This window comes from Drosophila novamexicana, unplaced genomic scaffold (genome assembly GCF_003285875.2).
Source record: "Drosophila novamexicana strain 15010-1031.04,08,12 unplaced genomic scaffold, DnovRS2.1 tig00000387-arrow-pilon, whole genome shotgun sequence".
In the NCBI taxonomy this organism is placed as follows: Eukaryota; Metazoa; Arthropoda; class Insecta; order Diptera; family Drosophilidae; genus Drosophila; species Drosophila novamexicana.
Window position 1 is genome coordinate 4,592,533 of NW_020824800.1, and position 10,609 is coordinate 4,603,141.

At 41.0% G+C, this 10,609-nt stretch overlaps 1 protein-coding gene across 4 annotated transcripts in view; it reads right to left on the reverse strand.

Annotated features, from left to right (window-relative positions):
- The window catches only part of LOC115760238 (neural-cadherin), a 120,460-nt gene extending 111,187 nt beyond the window's left edge, over positions 1-9,273 (reverse strand). For all 4 annotated transcript variants that reach the window (XM_030701492.1, XM_030701491.1, XM_030701494.1 and 1 more), the window contains exon 1: positions 7,610-9,273. In XM_030701492.1, the coding sequence (XP_030557352.1) occupies positions 7,610-9,260 (1,651 nt within the window). In that variant the 5' untranslated portion in view covers positions 9,261-9,273. The remainder of the gene's footprint in view (positions 1-7,609) is intronic.
- Positions 9,274-10,609: the final 1,336 nt, after the last annotated feature.

Genomic DNA, 10,609 nt, shown 5'->3' on the forward strand with positions numbered 1-10,609 from the left:
TATATATAATATATAAATAAAATAAAAATAAAGCAAGGCATCAATTGAGGCTCTTAATTAAAGAGACATTATTATAATTATTATTATGTAACGATTTTCTATTATATTTTTTTATATCTTATTTAAAAACTGTTTTGGCAGCTAGTCACATTTATTAGTCCAATTTATTTAATGCATTGAAATGTCTTTATTATCATTATATTCATTTAAATACATGTGAATTTATCAGTTGCTTAAACAGGCCACAGACAACTCAAGGGCGTGCTGTTAGCCAAACCGCATGACAAATGCAATTTAAATGCAATTCCAATTAGATTTATGACAGCCGGCTCTCTAAAGCCAACAAGAACAACAACAACTGCTGTAAAAACCACAAGCTACAACAACAACAGCAACGAAATTGGTAGCCATCAAATTGACTGTCAAAACTGTTGGCCGAAATAAAAAAAAAATGCGATTTGCATTTTTAATTTGGGTTAAGATTGCGCGCATTACGCATGGAAGGCAGGTTGTGTGCTATGTGTGTGTGTGTGTGTGTGTGTGTGTGTGTGTGTGTGTGTGTGTGTGACACAGGTTAGCCTGAGACCCAGCACGAAGTCCCTAACCACCCGCTCAGCCCACCACACAACCACACACACATATACACCCAGCTATGTGACACACTTGTTGTTCTTGTGCATTGTGTATTGTTTTTGTTAGCATTTGGCTGCCTTCGAAGGTTGCACAGCAACAACAACAATGCACACACACTCCCTCGCCCCACCCACACACACACACACTCACACAAATTTATAAGCGCACAATATATTTTATGTAGCGTAAACTAAAACTTGCTAAATATTCACCATGCTCAACTGTCACATTGAAAAACTCGCAGATGTACGACTCCCGTCCTTCCCTTGCCCTAACGCCCTTTCTTTCTCTACCCCTACGCCTCTTACAACCCCCTCAGCATATAGAAAATTTATGCCGCGAAACTTTTGCTACGCGATTTCCACAGCGTTTTCTCGCGCGGGGCGAGCAGCTCTTCAAAATTTAGGCCAAAACACTTTGGAGCCAGAAGAGCATCACGATGCGGCGGCAGCAGCGAGGTCGGGTTGGACGAATGGACGACTGGATGGCTGGCTGGATGGCTGGATGGATGGCAACTGCTGCAGAGTCGAGCAAAACATCAAAATGAAATATGCCATAAACGATATTTACTGGATGTTTTTGTTGAGTCTGTGCTCTGGACAAACATGTGCTTCAAAATAGCAAAGGGCAACTTTAGAAATTCAACAGAATATTAAATGCAAAAACGGGCGGAAAATAAAACATAAGGCATATACGAAATGCTAGCTTTTAGGAGAAATAACATTTTGCTAAGGACAAATTTAATTTGCACATATATGGACGAAACTGACTTTGCTCTTTAATTAAATATGCCTGAATAAGTCATGAAGAAGAACTAAATTAAGCTATGCCAAATGCGAAAGAGCTTAGAAATATATATATATATATATATATATATATATATATATGTATATGTATATATGTATATATATATGTATATATATATAAGATTCTTGATCTGTATATACTATTCTAGAAGCGATCGATACTTATCGATTGCTTGGAAACGGGACAACTTATCGATTAATGGAAGGATATAAAAGGTAGAAACATATATATATACTTTGTGGACATTTGCACAAAACCTTTGTACGCCATTTACTCAAAAGGTGAAATATAATTATTAAATTTGCTTGGGAATTAATGTTAGAGCTCAAGCTATATCCCAAAGATTGTCTAGAAGTGCTTTCCGCACACAAATTTCAACTTCTTTTTTTAAATGTTGTATACGTAAACTTTGACCTGAAAAATGGTTTTCTTAAACGATTGATATTTGCCCTAAGTATTTAAATAAATATAATAAATATGGGCATAGGGTTAAGCTCCTGTAAGGAGCAAACGAATAGTTCCAAGAACTGAAGAAGAAGTTTGTCTTGTCTTGACGAAATTTGGAGAGCGTTCGTTCTTGCATATAAAACACGAAATTAATGCTTAATTAAGTGGGTTGCTTTGTCTGCAAAGCGACAGCGGATAATTTACCCAGCCCCCCTTTGCACATGTGTGCACGTGCATGTGTGTGTGTGCATGTTTATGTGTGTGTGTGTGTGTGCCTGTTATGTAATTAGAAGTTTGTCAGTTGAGAAACTGTGCGAACAGCAGGCAATGAACAAAGCTTGTTAAGTGACAACGTAAATTTGTGACTCGATTTCACGACTTTGCCTTAACACGAAACTTAAATTTGTATTTTCATAATTTATGATACTGTGCTGCTGCTTCTTCTTCTTCGACTTGGTGTATGCTCAAACCCAAGTTATGCTACATTCCGTGTGGCAGCAATAAAAATTAGCAATGCTCTTGCACAGTTGCATGTTCCACAGCTGCAGTTTATGACGTTTTATCTGGTAGATGTCCCGATTCCCTCGCACTCCCACTGGTTGGGTCCCTGAAGGCTTTTAGCTGAACTTTTACGAGTCCCGTGTCTCTGATATTAGCTCGCCATTAGTTTTGCCGAGCTTTTTGTGCTGGCTTGTATTGTGGGTGTTGCAAGTTGGTAAAGTTTTTTATCGCAATATCCCGAAATAAAAACCGCAGCTGTGTCCTGTAAGAGCCGAGCTCAATAATACGCAAGGACATGCCCTAAAAGTTTTTCGGATTTTCCAATCTTTAAGCTTTGTCTAGGTAAAACAGCAGCCGTCAGCTGCCACAAAGGGGCGGAGGGCGGATGGCGGAGGATGGGTGCGTCGAGCTACTGTGCACATAAAGCTGCATAACTTTGCATTATCAACAGTGTTGTCTCTCACACCCTTCCCCGCACCCAGCTAGAACTTATGCAACTGTGGGCCGTGTGTTGTGCTCCTGTTTGTGCTTTGCATGCGTGCAGGTTTTCATTTTTCATGCACTGCATAAATTGCATGCCTTTTCCCTTTTTACATGGCATGAAAACAAAGGAGCACAAGAAAGCAAAGCTGCCAGTGTTGAGCATCGCACATTTAATACTCTTGCGGGCATGTGAGAGATTTCTGATAGTTCTTAAAGGGAGTGTTTAATAAAATACTCATATAATGATAGTATTATACTAGTAATTTGAAATTTGGAGTTTAAAGCTTTTAATTGCCAGCTGTTAACATATCTCCTCTAAAAAATATTACGAGGTAAAAAACGTAGTAATATATAGTGTTCCGTTCAGATATATATACTTTCTCCGTACTTCTACTAAATTTCATGATGATGGAGTTTACAAGCAATTAGATTATTTTAAACTCTTATATTCTTTACAAAAATAAGTGTATGAGCATGAACTTATAATTATTACTATTTTGTAAGCATCTGGCAACCTCGTCCGATGGCCATATGCAGCGAATCGATAATTATACGAATAAGTATTGCCGGAAGAATCACTAGAGCGGGGAGCAAAGGAGCCAATGCATAAGTGAAGAAGTGGAGAAGTGAAGAAGTGGAGTGAAGAAGAAGATACTTAAAGAAACAACAGACAACATTAAATTTTGCATTGCCAATGTTTGTATAAGTTAAGATCATTTAACCTGGCTCTGATAATTTTAGTCTAATTAAATGATTTGACATATCCCGAAATTCGAAGCAAAGAGCAACAACGAATTCAACATTGAATTTTAAGCGATAGTTTTTCATCTTCTGTTATATTGATATATCACAAACTATTTTCTCATTGCAGGGTTGCATTTGATATACGCGTATATTGTCGAATTAAGCTCGCCTGTTTATTTGAACTGATGATAAATTCGCTCAATTCTGTTTTGATTACCAAATACTAAAAATATATATGCTTTATGGGCTATTGCACTCTCCATGTCCAAATTGGAATAGACTCTGAAGTGTATTAAAACCCGCTAGTAGCTGGCCCTTTTTTTTTTTAGCGCTTTTTCCTTTTCTTTCGTCATGTGCGCTATGTTTTAGCATTAGTGACGGAATGCCAGAGCATAAAAAAAAATACAAGCCACCCTTGGGGCAGGCGCTGTTTGAGTATGTGTGTGTGCGTGCGTGTGTGCATAAATTTTTGGGCAAAACAATGCGCTGGAAAATTTCTAAAACAAACACGCGCCATTCAAGTGGGCGACTCAATCAGTCAGCTAACTCCAGCCCCCGCACAGTCGAGTGTGCCTCCCCAAATTTGCAATACTGCATCCAATCAGGCATTCATACTTAACAAAACCCCATTTCATGTGCTTGCTTTTTTTTTGTGTTTTTTCTATGTATGAGAGATTGGTGCGGTGGTTCTTCTAATTGTTACGAGCATTTTCCTGTTGGACTTGGCACGCGTTCGCCGTCTGTCACCCAACCCCCAGCTTCTCTCTCTCTCTCTCCCTCTCGCTTGAAACTCTCTCCAATCTCATTTCACTCTGCGCATGCTCAGCAGCTGCTCAGCCTTTCATTTGGTTTCATGTTCATTTCGTTTCATTTACCGCCTTTCTTGTGCTCTCATATCTCGCTCTTTCTCTCTCCACCCTCACTCTGCCTTTTCTCTCTTCCTCCCTGTCTCTCTGGTGTGTACTGGCGTAGCATTTTAAATGAATGAAAAATATTGTCGTAAATTTCTTGTACTTGCCTTCCCAGAAAAAAAAACCTAACAAAAAAACAAACAGAAACTAACCTCAAACTATGCCGACGCCTAAGCCAAGTGAAACGCATTGTCAAGTGTTTTTAGTTGGGTTTCTCTCCTGCTAAATGAATTATGTTTATCTGGCATTTATGTCCTGGCGCACACAAGTGGCCTCACAGGCACTACCAACCTATACATATATGTTTGTATATCTTTTACTATTTTTTTTTTTTGCCTGTGCGTGACACACACGTACTCGCGTTGCAAGAGGCAGCAACCGTAACAATCAGTTCTATGTGCAACGCATACGAGATTGTGTGGCAACCCCTCTCTCTTTGAGAAACAAGATATACTTGTAGCTTAGGACTATTGATTGGGTTTAGTATGCAAGTGCTTGGGATAAGGATAATGATTTTCGGGCATGCTCTCAAGTGGCTTGCTGAGTTTTACAAAATTGAGCCACTTAAGAAGCGGGCAGTGTTGGTGAATGTTCACAAGGAAACCATGAAATAAGATGCTTCCCAGTTCTGAGAACTCAGTAGTGCTGGTAAATGATGGACATTGCAAGCAGTGTTAAAAAATGTATCATTTTGACTTAACTTAAGCCTAAAGTCGTAATTTGCTGGGCTTCAATAATTAATGAGGTTAGCTTAATTTGTAGTTAACCTCTTGTTCAATAAAATCTAGAACATTCCACTATACCTACCTTTTGAAAGTGTTCGTAAACGAAAGTTACATAATACTTTGATGAATGTAGTTGTGATTCATATTCTACCCGTAGCTCATCAACTTTCAACTTTTAACTGCCTGCACTTAAGAGTCGCATGCATAATTAATAAGTTCGTTCTTCTCTCGCATGCGTTGAGGAAATCAATAAAATTTTAATGAAAATCATCAACTGAAAAGCATATAATGCGAGCAAATGAAACAGATGAAGTGCGACAGTTGATGCAGTTGCAACATGAATGCATTTATGAAAAATTGTTAATCAACTGAACAGCAGGCTGAACAACGCAAAGCCCCAGCCTAACCCCAAAGGCGGCGCAATCCCAGAGGCAGGGCCAGACCCAGCTCTGCTGCCTGTCACAATTAGCGAGTGCAACGCGGAAAAAATGCAGCAAATGAAAAACAAAAACATGTCAATTTGGTTTAGTTGAGAGTGCTCAACTAGGATATACCCAGGCCTGGAGTGGCACACTTGGACACTTACGCGAAAGTTAGACAGAAAAATTAAAAACAAAAGTGCTCTTGTCGGAAATACTCTACTCGAATACTCGAATATTAGTCTTCTGCAGCCATAAAGTGACAGATATCGTATCTGTTAAGAGAGATGAGTAAAAATGAGATTTCGATATAGATTTTAATCGATTGATTGGATGAACTCATGCGTTTTAGTAGAAGTTACGTTCAAGTCTCTTGCTTTTAAGGACCCTGAAATCCCCGAGATTTATAGATTGACTAATTTCAAGTAGAGTAGCTACTTTTACATACTTTATTCCTCTATTCCAAGTGAGTACGCCTCTTTTTACTTTGTTTTACAGGGTATTTAAAAAAAAAAAGTAAAACAACAACAGACGTTGTTTTAAACTGTAACATTGTTGATTGTGCTGGACTGTGGAGCGAGCGTATATTTTTCAACAATTCATGAGCTTGTCTGTCAGTTAGTTGAACTTTTTTGCGAGTCATGTCAAAGTGGCATCGATTCGAGACATGAAGAATTGCAATGGACATGAAATGTGCTACTGTTTGGTCATTTTGTGCCATTAACGAATCAGAACGAGAGACAGTAAGGAGAGTTCAACTGACAGACAGCCAGTCAGTCAGTCAGGTAGGCAGACATTTGATTGGCTGCTCAGTTTGAATCCTTGGCCATGTTTGAAAGGCTTCAATATTTGCTTATTGAGCTACGCTTGAAACGACTGCCCAACAGCAACAATGGCCAAATGTGTTGACCAGGCAACTGCCCCACCAGTTGTCTGTGTCTTCTCCCTGCACTGATTTCCTTTGTACAGCTCGCTTCATGCGTAATTACTTGTCATGACAACCAAATATTTGTATATACCCATTTGCCACACAGGATCGCTTCGGCATTTGCCTTTTAACTGCGAGTTTTCATCAAGTGTTGCAAAATCTCTGGCCTCCCAAGGGCGCACACAAAACGCTTTGTCCCACAACGCACACAAACTGCTGTCGACAGTCAAATTTGTCGAGCATGGAAATTTTATATTTTATGTGTTCTATGCCATTTAATTGATGTGGTCAGGCGCAAGCTTCATGTGGAAAACCAATAAAAGTTGCTCAGCAAAACAAAAAAAAAAGTTTCTTACAATTCAGCGTTGAGCATTTTCCATTTAAATGCTCCATTATTTTTGGCATTTGAAAATGTTATTTAATAGTTTTTCCCGCACAACTTCATATGGTTTTAGACTATTTCCTGCGCCCATAACCCCTATTTCATTAGCTGCAAATGAGCTCCCATTTCATTGCCCAACTCATTAAGTTCCATTAATTGCCCAACCTAAGTTTAGCTTCGTCTGTTGCGTCTATTAATGGATGGCTGTTCGTTCAATTTTCATAATGTGTTCACATTGACACATTTAAATATGTCAGCTCCTAATTATGAGAGTAAAGTAAGAAACCAGCGACAAAAACTGGCAGCGCAATTTTAAAGGCACTTTAGAGAAGTAGACAGACATATTCCACACCAATTCTTTGATTCTTAAATTGAACTATCGATAGAATTTTCGATATTATATTGAGCTGCCGATTTTATCAATCAATTCTTTTTATTGGGAAATCTATCGAATATGCCTGATAATGACAGTTTTGTGGGACTAGTTTGAAAAGGTTTCATATATTTAGCGAATATTTTAAAGATCGATTATCGATTAAGCTGCCTATCGACTATCGTAACCAACGTTTATTGTGCAACACAGGCGCAACGAAATCTTTTTTTTTTTGTATTTGATGCTCTCCACTCACCATTGTGTCCCATGTTCGTGATGATGACCCAGAAATCGATAGTCTTATCCGGTCCAAGCTCTTCAAAGTCCCACTTCTTTTTCACGCGCACCGCTCCATTTGTTTCGACCGTCACCCAGGGATTATCGTCGCGTATTTTGAACGTTTCCTTATCCGTTTCCTTCTCCAGCTGAAACACGGACTTGCCCTCGGTATCGCCATCGGCCTCGGTGAACTCGATACGTTTGGTGGGTCGGACAGCGCGCGTAACGCGTCGCTTCTCCCGATGATGCGAATGCTCGTTGACCGCATCGTGCTCCAGGTGCTGCATTATAAAGGACACCGGCTCAGGTGCCAGAAACTCCAACAGCACCTTGGCCGGCTGGGCGCTCAACAGACTGGGATAGCGTAGATCATGGGCAATTACCTCGAGCAGCAGCTCATTGGTGGTCGGCTCGCCGGCGAGCATTAGCTCGCCCGTCTGTGGCACAATGATGACCACATTGCTGGGCGATTTCAGGCGATAGGCAATCTTGTCGCCATCGGCATCGGTGGCCTCGACGCGGCCCAATATGGCGAAGCGCTGCCAGCTGACGCTGTTGTTGCTGTCACTATTTAGCGACTTCTTGCCGGCAATGGCAAACTTGTAGTCCTGCGACTTAAATACGGGCCTGTTGTCATTCTCATCGAGCACTGTGATTTGTATCTTGGACACCGTCTTGTCCAGGCCATCCACATCGGAGGCCTCCACGGAGAGATCATAGTGCGAGCGCTCTTCGCGATCCAATGGACGATTCGTGACCAGCCACACGCCCGACTCATCGTCACCCTCGATGACCAACGATTTGGCATTTAACTGGACATTCTGATTGGCGCGACGTTCCTGGAGCGCAAATGCATCATCCACATTGCCATCGATGATGGTGTAGCGCACCTTCTTCGGCTGTGCCAGCTCCTCATCCAATATGGAACCGCTGAATGCCTGCATGAGGGGCACGCCACGCACACGTGTGCCCGCCGGATGATTCTCGCGCACCTCGCCGCTGGCATCCAGCAGTGAGCCAGAGAAGCGCAACATATCCTTGCGATGCATGACAAATAGCTGCAGATTATGCGTATTGGTCGCATTCGGTGTCTGCTCGACAACCACCAGCTGTACAGGACGATTCACCAGAGGCGATATGTCCGCTGTGGTCATCACAACGCCATCGTCCAGCACGGTGAAGTACTTGGAATAGTCGCTGTCCAGCATGTGATAGGCAGCAGCTCCAGCTCCTCCTGCTCCTCTATGATGAGCTGCTGTGCCGTTGGGCTGCTGCAGCGGACGCGTCTTGAATTTCTTGATGCTAAAGCCCGGATAGGTATCATGGGGCAGCACCAGCGACATCTCGCTGTGCCCGTTGCCACCATGTTGAGCATTGGCCTCCGCCTCACCGGGACTGCCCGCCAGCATTCTGGCTGCATTTTCGGCACTCAGTCCAGCATAGCTGGCCGCCTGCTGTTCGCCAGTTGCTGTCGCCAAGCCAATATTGCTCAGGTGCAACAGCAACATGGACAGCAGCAGCATGTGAGTTATGCACCTGGTGGCGGGTAACGGGATGCTGGTCATACGTTGCCTTTGCGGTTGGAGTCCTCGCATTGGGGGCGCCAACGGGCAACGTCGTGCCGCCATTTTGGTTGGGGGCACGCGTTGAGCTGTTGTTGTTGCTGCTGTTGTTGTTGTTGCTGCTGCTGCTATTTTTGTTGTTGTTTGTTTGGAGTTAATTATTAAATTGAACGCCGCGTGGCCTCTGTCGGTTTTTGTCGTTTTAATTGCTGGTTTTACACGTTGCACCTGAATTATTCATTGAGTTTGTTTTTTTTTCGCTCTCGCATTCGTTTTGGCTTTTTATATGGGAACACCCTTAATGTTTATCGTTCGGCTATTCAATACATTGTTGTTGCTGTAGCTGTGACAGGCTGCAATGAGAGAAACATAAGAAGGAGATAATGTTAAATTCTTGTGATTTTTTTTTATTCGAGTTTTAACAGAAAATTAATGTGGTTTTAAAAACAAATTTTAATGCAAGTTAATTAAATTGCTTGGATGGAGATGGAAGGCAACAAATTAAGCCATTTTCGCTTGTAATTCTCAAGTAGTTTAAGCGTCTACTCAATTAACCATTTTCTCTGATAACAATCAAGCCTGCTTTTTAAGTCAAATATTTGTCTGAAGTTGACTTAAATCAATTATAAGACAAAAGAAACCTACAAATTAAGGCCAAAAAGTAGCTATCCATCACTCGGCATTTGGAAAAGTGCCCTTGAATAAGACTAGGAGTTACCCTAGCAAAAAAAATTTTAAAAATGCAATATTGCGTTTTTCTTGTAGAGTGTTCGTCATAATAATTTTGGCAAGACAAAATGCATACATATTATTTTAAATAGTTCTTGTTGATAGTCAAATAAATATGTCGACAACTAGGTAGCCTTTATGCTGACAGGCATTTGTCTGTTAATACTTTGCACAATTCTGTCATACCCTTTTTAAGTTTTATATAATAACAGAGTATACAAATTGTGAACTTTTTACTTTTTAAATTGGTTGTCAGTGCAACACGAAGCACAAAATGCACAAAGCGAAAACTTTTTAATGACATTAGCAGCAAAATATTAAATATTCAAGATATTTGGCACACGTGCTCAGGGAAAGAGAGAGAGAGAGAGGGAGAGGAGGGAAAGAGAGAGATGGAGAGCTTGGGAATGAAAGAGTGAAGTCTGTGTTTTTGCCTTTTCCCTGACAAGATGTCGCAGTCGAGACTTTTGCGCTGAATTTGAAATTTTTGCTTTCGAGATGTCGGCTGTCCTTTGATGCAGCGCTCTGACGCGCTCTACATACATAGGTCTCGACTCATGGCTTTTGTATTACGAGTTTTGGTTTTTTTTTTATTATTATATTTCCACCCCGTGCATGTACAAATGTGTGCCACACATGGCCGCCCTTGAAAATTTGCTCTGTGTGTGAACATTATTTTAATTACC